At 40.1% G+C, this 15,487-nt stretch overlaps 1 protein-coding gene across 7 annotated transcripts in view; it reads right to left on the bottom strand.

The window, feature by feature from the left end:
- TBC1D4 (TBC1 domain family member 4) overlaps positions 1 to 15,487 on the bottom strand; it is a gene marked incomplete at its 3' end in the record, with an annotated part of 156,211 nt that overhangs the window by 47,189 nt on the left and 93,535 nt on the right. For all 7 annotated transcript variants that reach the window (XM_084235613.1, XM_084235612.1, XM_084235611.1 and 4 more), the window contains 3 exons: positions 13,800 to 13,889; positions 9,600 to 9,704; positions 3,972 to 4,104 (listed from right to left, as the gene is read on the bottom strand). In XM_084235613.1, coding sequence (XP_084091739.1) covers positions 3,972 to 4,104; positions 9,600 to 9,704; positions 13,800 to 13,889 — 328 coding nt within the window. The remainder of the gene's footprint in view (positions 1 to 3,971; positions 4,105 to 9,599; positions 9,705 to 13,799; positions 13,890 to 15,487) is intronic.

Below are 15,487 nucleotides of genomic sequence, written 5' to 3' on the forward strand. Positions count from 1 at the left end.
ATTTTTGTTCTGGCCTTTATTTTAGCAGAGGAATTGGAGACAGCTGGAGTTTATTTTCAAATTATATATGCCCCTGCCACTAACATGAAACTGAATTAACTTCCTTCTTATCCTCAATTTGGACTCAGCAGTGATTTACTCACACTGAGAGGCAAGAATATTATTTATCCCTCATGCATGTTAGTGAAGAAAAACAAGACTGAGGATAATCACTCCATCTCCATGATGCTGAATATCGCTTCAGTTTTACACTCTGAGGTTTGGCCCTCGGAAGATGGCAAGCCCCTTGGACCCTGCCTTCTCGATTCACTTTAGTCCACAGACATGGCTGGTGGTGTTTTTGCCAAACTAAACAGCAAGACTCACTCAACACGAGCATAGGTGATCAGGGCTCACATCAGCATACTTATCTACTTCTACTTTTTCTTCTTTTCAAAGTAAAACTCCTTATGACTGCAGCAAGGTGTATTTCACAGGAATGCTATATTTCTTTTTTTTAATATTTATTTATTTATTTATGCATACAGGAGCTGGGGTATAGGCCAGTGATATGAGGAGTGAGAGGATCCACCAGAGACAGAGTGGGGAACCGAACAGGCAGACGGACTGAAATACACTGCTGAGGGGAGCAGCGGGCAAGAGAGGTGCTTAACCCCTTATGCCACCAGGGAGGCCCCAGGAATGCTATTATTTCTGACTGCTATAAAACATTAAATACTTTATTTATTTATTTTAAATTAACTCTTTTTTTTTTTTTAAGTTTTATTTATTTATTTATTTATACAAGCACTGGGTACAGTCAGAAGCGCCGGAGGTGAGAAAATTCACCAGAGCCAGAGCGGGGAGCAGAGCAGGCAGGAGGACCGAAGTACACTGCTGAGGGGAGCAGCGGGCGGCAGGAGAGGTCTGCGTGCCATGTGGGACCCTCCTCCGGTGGCCGGGGAGAGCCGGGGAACAAACCGGCGCTGCAGAGGCTGCAGGCAGCTTCGCAACCCAGCGCTCAACCGCTGCGCCACCGGGGAGGCCCATCTCTATATACTTTTTAATATCAGTCTCACTAACTTTCTACAGCTGCCAAGTTGTGTTTAATCAAAATGTGGTCATTCTTCCAGCTTTACACTTTGTACCTAAGCATGAAACAAGAAGTGATACTGTTATCTTATTTAGATGAAAATAACAGTCTGGGGAAAACATAAATGCTGAGGTTTCAAAGCAGTGTGGCCCTGAAAATCCCTGCCTTGAGGTAGTTGCTCGAGAGAAGGCATCACGTTGCTTTGAAAAATGAAGAACCAGGGCCTCCCTGGTGGCGCAGGCGGTTGAGCACAGAACTGTAAAGCTCTCTGCGCAGGTTTGATCCTGGTCAGCCAGGGAGATACCCAAATGGCGAGGCAGACCTCTCCTGTCTCACCTGCTGCTCCCCTCAGCAGTGTATTTCAGTCAGTCTGCCTGTTCTGTTCCCTGCTCTGTCTCTGGTGAATCCTCTCACTCTCCCGCACATCTGGCCTGTACCCTGGTTCTTGTATACATGAATAAATCTTTAAAAAAAAATGAAAAACTAATTCACATCCTTCTGAGGCTTGGTCCTTGTGAGCAATGTGAAGGTGGCGGTTACTACCTGCTGTGTGTCTCAGGGGAGCCTGTTTCCTCATAAGTAAAATGGGAGTTAAAAACAGCACCTATCTTTGGGATTGCTATTATGGATTAAGTGGGCTAATACAGGCAAAACACAACAGTGCCCACGTTGAGTGATTCCTAAAAAACCTTCTGCCTTATTGTTCCTTTCACTCTTACCCTAAAGCACTGGCCTCTCTTATGCTCACTTCCCCTGTTGTCTAAAGCAAAGGGGAGGGCATCCCTGGTGGTGCAAGGGGTTAGGGCTCAGCACTATGAAGCTATCAGCAGCCACTGCAGCACAAGTTCAATCCCAGGCTGGCCAGGGAGCTACACACATGGTACAGCAGACCTCTCCTGGCTTTCCAGCTGCTCCCCTCAGCAGTATATTTCAGACAATCCTCCTGGTCTGCTCCCCACTGTCTCTGGTGACTCCTCTCACCACCCCTCACCCCTCTAGCCTACACCCCATATTTTTTTAAAGTAAGAAATAAATAAATGAATAAATGAATAAATAAATAAATCCTGAAGGAAGTTTCCCTCTAAAGCCTTAGGAAATTAAGGCTCTTTCTGCAGTCAACCTGGACCCTTCTTTTTACTCCCTTTTGAGCAAAAGGTTGAGCAGCTTCTCATTTTTATATTGGGACTTCTAATTTCCATTTCAGAGGAGTGCTTCTTTAATATGATTTGCATCCTTTCTTTCTGGCAGTTGTATCTTTTTCTTGTAGATAAAAAGAGTTCTTACAAATTCTGGATACCAATCTGCTTTCTCTTCACTCCCTGCTTATCATTTAACTTCCCAGTAAGCAGCTACTGTAATGGGAAAATTACATTTTTCTAGTCAATCTGTCAATGTCTTCTCTTCATAGTTTTTCCATTTTTGTGTCTTAAGAATGGTTTTCTTGTTCATGGACATAAGAATAGCCTTGATTTTTTTTTTAATATTTTACCCACTTACACTGAGGTCTTTGATCCATCTAGAATATATTTTGAGTAAGGTAAAAACAGGACTCTCTCTCCCCTTGGATAGCAAACTGACCCAACACCATGTCCTGCTGATATCTTTGCCTGCTGATGAATGATACTCCTTTTACCATACACCAAATAACCTTCTATCTTTGCAAATGTTGTTTATGTGTATGCAAATGTGCTTTTTGTAAAACTATAAACCTTTAAATTTAAATATCACATTTAAATTTGAATGGCTATCCAGCATACCTCACTGCTCATTAGCATTTTGCCTATAGAACAGAAATCACAATTTACACTTACAATTAGGCCATTTCCTATGTTGAGCTGGAGTTTACACTCCAGATCTATTTTAAACCATCATACCAAGTTGTTCTGATCTGATCACAAGCCATCCTTTGCTCTGGATTTAAGCTTTCTAAATGTGCCATCCAGTCTCAGTTATGTCTGTAACCCCAGTGCCTACTGGGGAGCACAGTAGATGCTTAACAGGGGTATTTATTAAATAGCGCTTCTTTTGTGCAATTATTATTCAAACTTTTTCATTTTTTTTATATTTAGCAAGGGGTAACAAGAGGTAGGGGAAGGTGAGTCAGAAAAATCACTTTTCCCTCATGCCCTCCCAACTCCTCAAAACACATTTTTTTTAAACTCTGTTTTAAACCAAAACAAAACAAACCCTTGGAATATAGAACTGAAATTACCAAATTGGGGGTGGGGAGGCAGCAAAGGGTGATGTAAGAGGAGGAGGTCCCCTGGAAGGTGGTGTCGGGTTATTGGCACTTTGGTGGTCAGTGTGGTGTGGTAATACACAATGAAGACGTATGAACCCACATCCTTAAATCATACCCAGTGTTATAAACCAATGTTAACTTGATAAAAAAAATTACCTAAAATTTAAAAAAAAAAAAATCTGTTTTATGGGATTACATCATTGTGTCTGTCATTTTCAAATGTCTCTCAGAAGCCAGGCAAGTTGCCTCCCAGATCTAACTTGAAAGGAAAAGGCACACATCACCTAGTGAGTAGTGGGAAAACAGAGACTTAAATAAACAGCTGACATTCTCGACGGGTTTGCCTTTCTTCATTCACTCAACAAATATTTGATCGGTTCCCACTATGTTCATAGAAGAATGTTAAGAGCTGTGGGAAATACAACTCCATTCCTTGAGTCAGCCTTCAGAAGAGAAAACTAAAAAAAGGAAAAAAGGGGAGAGAAAGATCCAGGCCAAGCCCCTAGGCTGACAGCACACATTGCTGGACATCAGAAACGATGCTGTGGGCTCTTGTTTCACCCAGAAACAAAGAAGCATTCAGGGACAGTAGTGACCGTCTCGTTTCCCAAGTGCCAAAGCAAACTCCTCCTCTGCCGAGGTCAAGTTGTACTGTACCTTCAATCCGTTCGCAGAGCTTATGCAAAGAGTGCATAGGGCAGGCCTCACATAGCTTGATCTTGGTCTTGGCACTCTGCAGGGCGGCGGCTGTGCTGAAGGCCTGCTTCAGCGTCAACATGACTTCATCCACCTGCAGGAATCAGCAAAACTCAGATCTGAGTATTTGCTCCTAGGGTGACAAATTAAAATTCCAACAGCAATGTGCAACATTGATTAAGTAATAAATTATGGAATTCTGATGTCAGTGGTGCTGGTCGAGCAAAAATAGTAAGTTGTGAAGTTAGATCTCAATTACACACATAATTGAAAGCCAGATGAAATAAAACCATTTTAATTTGTGTAACAGAATACTGATGTGGTACTTGGATACTATTTTTAATCCTGCTGAATGTTATGCTATCACAGCATAGCTGAGAGTCATCAGGTCTTTGTTTAATTAAGTAGTTTATCAGATAAAGATCTAAGTTTTATCTGCAATATACAGAGAGAACAAAATGGGTTTGGCTTTAATAGGCATCACTTGCTTTAATAGGTGTCCTAGTTATCCTTCTAAACCATTTTTATTAGAAAAACAAACCAAACATGTTTAAGCAAAATTCTGGTGGAAAATGAGTTCCATTTAAATAATGTTGAGGGACATCTATCACCACTGTTGGTCTTAGCTCTGTGGCTTCTATTTATTATCATTTCACTCTGGCATCGTGTTGTCCAACAGCTGGCTCTCACACTTGGCCAGCAGTTTGAAACCTGCCAGCTACTTTTCTTCTTGCTCTTCCAATGATTCAGTTATGAAGTTTAAATATAGCCTTCTAACCTCCTATTGGCTTCTCTGAGATCAACTGCTAGCTCATCCTCATGTATTGGTAAATGGACTTCAAGCCACATGGCCATCTCTGTGACACAATCATCAGTGTCAGCTGTGGTTTGCCCACACATGGTAGAACTGGAAAAAGTCTAAAACCAGCACAGGGTGCTCTAGAGGTGTGGGGTGGGGGTCTCATCCCACTAGGTTTGCTATTCACATCCACTTACCAGCCTTTGTAAACCATGTTTTCAGATTCTTTTTTCCTTTCTCCCATGGACTGGTTTAAGACTAAACTATTATTTATAGGATTTAATCTACTTGAGCACATGAAGAAATTATTATAAAAGAAACTTTATTATTACTGAAGAAATCAAAGACAGAGAGCAAACACTAAGCAGTCAAATAGTTATTCAGTGACATCTCACCATACCACATTACCAGCTTTTAAAAAAGTGAATAAGTAGTTTCATATCATTCATGAACAAAAATGAATTACTCATAATTCTTGCTATTTTACACTATAACTAAAAAATAAAGGTTTTTGTTTCTTGAAAATAAAAGTACTACATGTTTAATGCTTTTGCATTTTTTACTTCATTTGTCTTGATATGTATTAAAAATCAATCTCAATTACTTAGGCAGATTTTTTTTCTATTTTCTTGTTTTTCATTTATTTTTTAAAGCACTGAAGAGGTTAGTCATATACTCAACCTTGACAGACTTTTATTGTTACTTATTAAGACTGTCTTATAAAATGCCATCAATGGAAATATGGAACTTCTGTGTTTTCTTATTTATTTCTAATTTATTAAGTGAAATAACAGGCCATTAAATGGTGTCTTAAATGCAGCTACCAAGTTCCCCCAGTCACAAATGTTACCAAGAACTTTGCTTCTAAAATTTTAAATATTTTAGTTTTTAAAATCTATCATTCTTTCTAGATGGCCTGTGAGTTTTATTATGGGAAAGCAACTAAAAGTTCAAATTAGCTCACTATGCTACAGCAACAAAACAGTGTAGGTCATGTCAAAAGGTTAAAAGTAAAGGAATGGGTCAAGATAATCATATGCAAACAAAAATCAAATATTCTTAGTATTACCAGGAGGCAAAATTAAATATGAGGTAAAAAAGTATGAGACAAAGGACAAAGTAAGCTTACTTATAAAGGGAAAAATCCATAGTGAAGATAATGCTCATAAACATTTATACAACAAACTTAGGGATTTTATAATATCCTAGAGTAAGTCTAAGAATCACAGAATGTGCAGGGACTTCAGAAACGTGTGTAGTCCAGCTCTCTAGGAAATTTTTAATTTTCAAACTGTTAGCATGTGCCAAGGGGCCCCAAGAACCTCGAACAGTTAAGAGCTGCATACTCTAAATGGATCCAGCCATCCATGCACACAAAGGCAAAGAAAGTAGACTTGTGGTATAAAATATCTTTAATATGATTAGTGTGCATACAAGAGAAGAAAAATATTCCTAATTGTTTTCCAATAAAACTCCCCAAATTACCCATCCTCTAAAGGGTAAATGCCCATCAAATGGGGTCAACCCAAAGCAAGGCTGTTCAGGCCCAAAAAGCTTGCCACAAGCCTAAGGCACCTTCTGATGGAGAACAGCAACAAATGGGTAAGCAAGTCTGGAACAAAAAGCGCAAAATCAAAATAATGGTTGACATTTTCTCTGCCAAGGACAGCTTTCCCACCTGTCTCTCTCCCACATATCTCTTTCAAATGTTCTATGTGGTCTCTTTTCCAAATGTCTCCTTCCAAGTTTCTGGGTGCAAGACAAAATGGGAGCAGCAAGAGCCCCAGCTCACTGGCCTTCTGTGTTCTGTGCTACGTTTGGCTGCTTAACTCCACTCTTGGTTCCCAGTAACTCCCCCTCTCAGGAAGTCTGGTTCAAGGCACACTGGATCTGTAGTCCAAGCTGCAAGTAAGTAGGGGTGGGGATAATGGCACCTCTCTGTAATGGAGGTGGATCTGTAACAAAACTAGCCAATATGTGTATCAATCCTCTTTTTAACAATTGTTAACCAGGCAATGGTCTATTTCAGTAGTTAGTCACCCATATAGTAAAGAGTTCTCCATATTTGTTAGATTCTAGACCAATTTATCATACTCCATGCTATGTGTAAACTGGTCACTCATGGCCACTGGTGTGCCAAAAAGTCCTATTTTATACTTCTGGTTCTGAAACTAAATGGTACCAATTCGATTTTTCTTCAGGTGAAAAATCAGTGATAAATTAGTGTTCTCTAAAACACTGTAACTTATCATCATTTAAAATGCAAATCCCAAATCTGAACCTATCCCCCCTCCCAAGCCCCACTTGTCCTGCCCACTTGATCCTTAGTTGTTAGAGATATTTTCAAAGTACAACCAAGATTAGATATAATATAAAGATAACTTCCTGGATTTTGTACCTCATTCTTCTATCAACATACTCTAGCATCATGCTTATTTCATGAAATAACAGCTCCATTCATATTCTGAGTCTAGAGTGGCCTAGGTCTTTATTTCTTTCAGTTATACTTTTCCTGGATACTGTTGTCTAGATTTGTGGACTTTTTCATTGTCTCTAGTAATAGTATTGTTTTGTTTTGTTTTTCACTCCTTTTAAACCAGTTTTATAGAAAGCTGAAATGATATTTTCTACAAAACTCAAGGGTTGGTGAAACAAGATTAAGCCACCTCCTTCTGCTATTTTGCAAAAGTAGGCAGGAGGGAGTACTGGGTCCCTCCAGGACCCAGCAAAACACCAGTAGTGCTGATCAATTCATAGCAATTGCAAAAAAGAAGTAAAAGAAAAATGCTAGTTGTGTATTCTTTGTACTCAGAGAAGTCAGCATGTGTGGTTTTGCAATACTTAGTCTTACACAGCAGCCAAGCCACATCAATCCCAGTACTGCTTGGAACTATAATATTTAATTGACTGTTTAGTTTTGTTTTTCATGTCAGCTGCTTGAGCCATCCCTTGTTATGCAGGAAATTTACATTTAATTTTTCTTTTAGCTTTCAGTTCTGATCCCTCACTATTCAGTTAAAAGCCTCCTGATCGAATGAGAGCAAACAGGGTTTCAAAGATTCTGGAATGGGCCTCTTAAGAAGAATGATGCCAAAACTGAGATTCTGATATAGCGTCAATGTAACAGGAAGACATTCTCAGCCAGTCATGTCTGTTGCCCTAGTCACAGAGCTTCTTAGGGTAAAAAATTCAGCATGTTCCAACTTTCTATTCTGACTCCCTATTTACAAAACTTATTCTACATGCACAAAACAAAAATACTAAAAACGACAAGTAAAACCAAACTTGTTAAAATGGGTGGACATAAGAAGGTGTTATACAGTCTTTTTTTTAGCACAGATTATCTAGTAATCAGAGTTCCCCAGCACTAAGAAAATGATTACCTTAAGTCAAGAGTAACCATACTTGATCACTCAAAATACACTTAGCATGCATGTGCTATCCTAGACTCACTAGGGAAATTGACCAGAGGGGAGGGAGGAGGTAAACTGGATGAAGGGGGGTCAATGTATGGTGGTGGATAGAAATTAGACTCTGATATGATGTCATGTCATGTCATGTCATGTCATGTCATGTAATGGAGTGTGCACAGGTGTCCAAACCTGAAGCTTATATAATGGAACACTGCAAACCTGAAGCTTATATAATGCTATAAATCAGTGTGATCTCAATACAAATTTATCTTAACAACAAAATGGTATTGATCTTGGGAATTCATGACCTAGTGGAGTAGAAAGATACGTGAGCAAGATAATAAGAAAGGGGATTGGTGTGGCAAGACACACAACAGAGGAAATAGAGGAGTCAATTCCTTTTAAAAAAGTCAGAAAAGGTTTTATTGGTATGTGAATTTTTAGCTGTGACTTTGTTGTTTTCATGACAGAAAAGAAGAGAATTCAAGTTACCATAAAGCAAGATCAGGCCTGCTTCATATCCCATAAAGAGGCAATATGAAAGTGAATGTAACAAAAAGCAAGTAACCAAAGCAAGTCTAAACTCCAACTGTGCTTATAAAAGGGGGTTTGGGAGTGAGAGATAGTGTTAGAGAGAAGAACTGACTTTAAAGTTCCCAGGAAAGAAAATGATGCTTAAGATAATATCATAAAGTATTTAAAAGCAAGGGCAGGGTTAATGAAATATAAGGGAAAAAAATCATTCCCTTTTCTGTTGATATCTGCATTAGCTACTCTCAGGTGTTATAGCAATTAAAAGAGAATAAAAGATCTACCTTATCTCTGGTCTTTAAAAAATACTCCTTGTGGGCCTCCCCGGTGGCGCAGCGGTTGAGCGCTGGGTTGCGAAACTGCGCGCGGCCTCTGCAGCGCCGGTTCAATCCCCGGCTGCTCCCCGGCCACCGGAGGAGGGTCCCACATGGCGCGCAGACCTCTCCTGCCGCCCGCTGCTCCCCTCAGCAGTGTACTTCGGTCCTTCTGCCTGCTCTGCTCCCCGCTCTGGCTCTGGTGAATTCTCTCACCCTCCCTCCCGCGCTTCTGACTGTACCCAGTGCATGTATAAACAAAACAAACAAACAAACCAGCAAACAAATAAATAAAGCATGCCTCTATTAAAAAAAAAAAAAATACTCCTTGTAACACAACTGGATTTGCTAACTCAAGGAAACACCTAGGCTTAAAGATGACACCAAGGCAACAGATTTATGTTTTTCTGCTGTGGTGCTGCTGAAAAGGGCAGAAACACATTTCTGGATGCTCTCTTCCTTTTCACGGATAGCTGTGTGGGGAGGGTTCATTACTGATGTGCAGGAAGGCAGTCCACATCATACTACTCACCAGAGATTCGCTGGCACACTGGAACACGTAGCAGATATACTGGCTCAGCCCAGGCTCTGGCGATTCCCGACAGATGAAGCCAAAGTGGTCCACATGCTTTATACCCTGGAGGAAGGAAAGACTCTCAGTGTGCATGGCAAGATAAGCTTTTCACCAACAACATGGAAACAGATATCAGTGCGCTGCTTTCACAGGCCCACGATTTTCTCCCCCGCAGTACTATGAAAGGGGATACAATATCATAGCAAGAGGATATGGTGTCCCTTTGACACATAAAATAAAGGACAAGACTAACTTTTATTGTCTTGTTTCTGACACTGTGACTTAAGGCTGCAGGAAGAAAATAAGATGGCCAGATCCGCTGTAACTGGTAATAAAACTGCTACTCAGTGTTTGCAAGTGATGGAGTTTTCATTTATTGGTCTCCTTAGGCAGTCTGGCGAGCCATCATAAACCCTGTTCCTGTCTTTACGAAGATTGCAATCAGGAAAACGACAGCTGACAATGCTCTATTTAAATGGCATGCAGTTCCCTAAAGTATGCTACGATCGTCTTTATTTATAGACACTCAAGGAGCCACAACTGGTAGAAGACAACTACATTAAAGATCTTAATACAGATGTCAGTTCTCCAAATTCACAAATCACTGTACACTTCCCAGAGTATAACCTCAGATACATTTATTAAAAAAACTCTGAACCCTCTTTGAGTTTGATCAGCCTGAGTACATATATCCCAGTTAGTAGATAGCAACTTGCTATTTTAATAGCAAGCACAGAACTTCAAATAGGCAGGTAGACAAAAAAACAAAAAAAAAGTCTAAGTCTGCCACAATCATCTAAATGAAAAAAGAAAAAGCACAAAAACAGGTGTTAGTGTCAGATTTTGCTGCACCCTTGGCTCAAGCAATCTACTTGATGTACAGTTTTGCTAGGGTGCTAATTACATCTGAGACACCATTTCTCTTCTTGAAGAATAGTAACGGCCCTCAATGGCAGAGATTTTTGAGATAGAACCGAGATCTATTCCAGTGCCTAACATATTTGATAAATGGTACCCACTATTCTTAAAATGATATATTCAATCTACCCAATCCTTACTTTGTAAGGAAGTCAACTCTGATAAAAAGAAAAGGTTAAAAAAGAGGCGGTAACAACTCACAAGGTGAAAATCAGCTTCATCTGGTACAACTTATTGGTGATGACAGGCTAGCTCATGCTAGCTTAGAAGCACTAACTGGGAAGAATCCATGGGTCCTCATTGGCTCAGCAAGTCTTCAGGCAGAGACCATGTTTCCAATAAAGAAAACCACTCCCAGAGAAAGAGTCTCACAGATTTGGAAGATAGATATGTTTGTAGAGGTGTGTGTTGAAAAAAACATGCTTAGGGTCTCCCTGGTGGCTCAAGGGGTTACGATGCAGCACTATGAAGCTATCCACAGCCACTGCAGCCTGAGTTCCATCCCTGGACAGGGAGCTACTGACATGGCGCAGCACACGTCTCCTGACTCACCTGCTGCTCCCCTCAGTAGTGGATTTCAATCAATCTGCCTGTTCTCTTCCCTACTCTGGCTCTGGTGAATCTTCTCACCCACCCCACACACACCTCTGGCCTGTACCCCAGTTCTTGTATGCATAAATAAATAAATCTTTAAAAAAAATACATGCTTATTTCTGAATGCAGTCACATTTGATCAATGCAATCTTGTGGCAAGAAGTTAGTAGACTCAGGGCCACTTGGTGGGAAGCAGACGTTAACCTGACAATTATTCTGATCAAAGGCCTTTCCACGAAAGTCTCTCCTATTTTGTTTCATTCTTTTTCTGAACTAGAAACTCAGAATATAAAGTTTACTCTGAAAAAATAGAAAAAGCAACAGCAAAAATTGCTTTTGGGCTGCCAGTTTTAAATATTTGGTTTGGCTGGTTCCACTTGGTTTGTTAGTGTATTTGGATGTATGATGGGCATTGCTAGATTCTTCACTGGAAGGCTTAGGGGGCGTGGGGTCAAAGGCAAAGATCAAAGGTTTTTTGGATGAGTGTTCTTGTTCCAGGGGGCAGGTACTACCTTAGTATGTATACCACTCCCCAATACTTGGCACATGTAGAAATGTTCATGGAATATTTGTTGAACCCTTAAGTACCCTCTATTAATACATCTTGTTCTGATGGTCTTATTATAGAGAATAAGACACTCAGAGTGAGGACATCTTCCCTCAGAGCTTGATTTCATCGTCCCCCTCCCCACCACTAAACAGGTAATAACAAGAAGCTTTTACTTTTTCAGTCAATAATCTTTCTACCAAATTTTTTGTCCTTCAGATATGTATTTAGAAATCTGCAATACCTCTTTCCTATATTCAGATGTTTCCTCTCTCTGTAATTTGAATAGAAAATTTTCATTCTCATGACATAATTTTATGTCTCCACATAACAGAACAAACAGGAAACTGCACTAGCTGAGGCCAACAATTAACAAGATGTATAAAAATTTTCTTGCCATTTTCAAAGGGAAGAAAGTCTGACCGTCACACCTATGGCAATGCTGACTCGAAAATGTGAAAGGAAAAATCAGTCTTGATTTTTCAACATTAAAATACAGCAAGGGACCTAGTCAAGATCCAGGTCCCTGAAGGTACATCTGAGTCACTGCTGTGGTGAGCCTGCAGGCAGGCATGGCAGGCGTGCAGGCGTGGGCCGGGCAGAGGGGGGACTGGAGGCAGGCAGGTGTAGTGACAGGAAGAGTACAGGGCAGGTTCTCTAAGACCTGAGCAAATGGGTGAAGGAGATGTCTACCAAGGAGAGCCCTTGGTAACTTTGCAAGCTTTATTGGGATTTACCAGGTACACGGCAGGCAAGGGTGCCAGGAGGCTGGCAGGCCTCCCAGCCCCCCACAAGTCTTCACTCTATCTGGGCTCTCCGGCATTCTCTCGCGCCCTTTGCTTCTCTGCTCACTCTCTCTTTTGCTCTACTGTTCCACTGGCATCTCTGTGACGCCGCCCTTATAAGCCCAGTCTCTCAGCCCAGGTGCACCCACCTACATATGCCCACACCCTATTCCAGGTGTCCGCCATCAGGCATACATTCAGGACCACAGGGATCCATCATCAATCCCAATGGCAGGAGGGCAGAAAAGCCTGATACTTTACCTTACCCTACAGCAGGCAACCAAGCCTCCCGGCCCCCACAAATCTTTACTCTTTCTCTCCTCTCTCTCTGGCCTTCTCTCTGGTGGTTTTGCTTCTTCTGCAGTCACTCGTCCTCTGATAGACGTTGTTCTGTCTGTGACGTCTCATATAGCCCTGGCCTGTAGACTCAGGTGTGCACACTTACACATGCCCACACCCACACTCCAGGTGTTCACAGTCACCTGTGCCCCGTACCCACAATCCCAAGCGCCTCTGCATTAATACGGCAAAGGCCACATGTGATAGCCGCAGAGGCTAGTGGCGCAAAAAGCCTGACTGATTCACCCTAAAGTCTCATCTTGCTAGGAAAGAAATGACTCCATCTCTACTCCAGGAAACCCTCAGAAGCATCCTTACATTTCTAACCTCACCATTACTTAGATTTAGGTACTCTCTCTACTCCATTATTGTTTGTTTACATTTCGGTAGCCCTAATCTTGAGAGAGATGTTCTAAATTATTACTAGGTACTCTAGGATACCAGTCTAATATTGTAACCTTGTACATTTTGAGTGGTATTGATTATTTCAAAAACTTTCAGATAATTTGTGAATTAAAAATAACAAGCAAAGCTATAGCAAAGACTTCTCTTCAAAATTCAGCATTTACATTAATAGAAATTGAAAGTACTAGTTCTCCTTTCATTGGCTACCACAGTGTAAAGAGCAAGGCTGACTCAGTGATACCCACAAGTCCCACTGCCCAAGATTCTAAGAAACACTCAAATATCAAATATCACCACCACAAAATCCCCTGTAGTGGATGATCTCAAGAAGTGATGTCTGGAGGAGACAGCTGATGAACAGGATGACAAAATGTGATACCAGGGACCTAGGCAGGATGTTGTTACTGGCATAGATACAAAACACTTACGGGCAAACTCATTTTTTTTTTTAAATGTGAAATTTTAAAAAATACTAAAATTTAAAGGTTGAAAGTTCCGTTATTTTGTGGCAAATTCTGAAACTACATTCTGTTGGTTTCTTCAAATACTATGATCTATAGCAATACATACCTGAGAACAAGAAGAAATATCTTTAAAATTCTTTTCAAGCACAACTGATTTAGTGTCTGGACTGATAAGATTAATCTCAAACCGTCCAACCTTAAAAATAAAAACATGCCAGTTACTCTCCACTCACGGGGACTAATATCTTACTTAGGATTAAATAATCAACTAATAATATAGAGTCAAATGATAATCCCAGTTCTACAAATTCACATGTGCATTACATCTTACAGTATTTCAAACTCCAGTATCACCTGCTTCAAAACTCTTTCTCCTTTTGTATAAAAATCATGAAATTAAGTTGGTCTTAATTTACTAGATACTATAAATTCTCTTTCAGGCTTGAAATGACTATAAAAAACCACCTTCCCTCATCTCATGATTTCTAAAAATACTAATTATTTGATTACAATTTATAATCACAGTTTCTCCCAATTAATCAACAAAAAATACAGATTTGCAAATGAGTGGATAAATTAAAATCTTTTAAATAATCATTCAGAGAAATTAACAGCAAGGATTATGGCTAATTAAGAGAAAGAACAACACTAGTAGCCCAAAGAGGAGAAACTCAGCATATCAGAGAAAAAAAAAAAAAAAAGTCCTATAGACACTTTAATTGCATGACTGGAATTACCAAGAACAAAACAAAACCAAACCCCATTAACTGTGTGATAAAGCAAATGTTATACACTGAGACTGTGTCCCAAGGCAAGCTGTGGAATTTCCTTCTCCAGGGTTCTTTACAGCAGGGTAAAAGGACAGTCGCTGATTTTCACAATGGAACTCAGATCTTACAAGGTGAGCATTATAAGGCATTGTTATGAATTAAGTTCTTTTGAATAGAACCTGACATTTTCTATACCCTGTACAACTTCCTACACTACTTTTCAGAATTAAAAATTATCATTTACTATCATGTTCCTATCGTGTTGTTTGTTTCCAGCTAGTTTAACAACTGATGTAGTAAATTATCAGGCCCATGATGTTTCCTTAACCTTCCCTGTCTGGGAAAGTGTAAACATGCAGGTGCCTCTGGACTTGTTTTTTTCCCCCTCTCTCTAGAAAAACATTTTTTTTTTCTGTTGGCCATTTGTTGTTTTTTTTTTTTTAACATTTATCATTTTTTTTTACATTTTTTAGACAAGATTTGCTTCCCCCCACCCCCTCAGATTGAGTCCCCCTAGAATTTCCTTCCCCAAGGCACCCGTGCACCATCACCACAGTCCCCTGTGCTCCTCCCTCCCTCCCTCTGATCCCTCTCCCGCCTCCTCCCCTGCACGATGTCTCTGATTTATAATTGTCCGTTTTTGCCTTGTTGTGTTTTGTACTGTTATTATTTTTTTAAACTGATGTCTTATTTGGTTCCCCTCTATTCCTACTATAAGTGAAACCATCCAATATTTTTCTTTTTCCTTCTGGCTTATTTCACTGAGCATAATTCCTTCTAGTTCCATCCATGTTGCTGCAAATTGCATGAGTTTATCTTTTTTGATTGCTGAATAATATTCCATTGTGTGTATATGCCACATCTTCTTGATCTAGTCATCAATTTTTTGGCATTTGGGTTGTTTCCAGGTTAGAAAACCCTTTTTTAACTCCAGGCCTAGTCGCACTCTCCCAGATTCACATCTTTAAATATTTGATCAGATTAGTTCACTGCAGTTACTTAAAAGACAATTTTTTTAAGAATC

Source organism: Talpa europaea, assembly GCF_964194135.1.
Source record: "Talpa europaea genome assembly, chromosome: 6".
Lineage (NCBI taxonomy): Eukaryota > Metazoa > Chordata > Mammalia > Eulipotyphla > Talpidae > Talpa > Talpa europaea.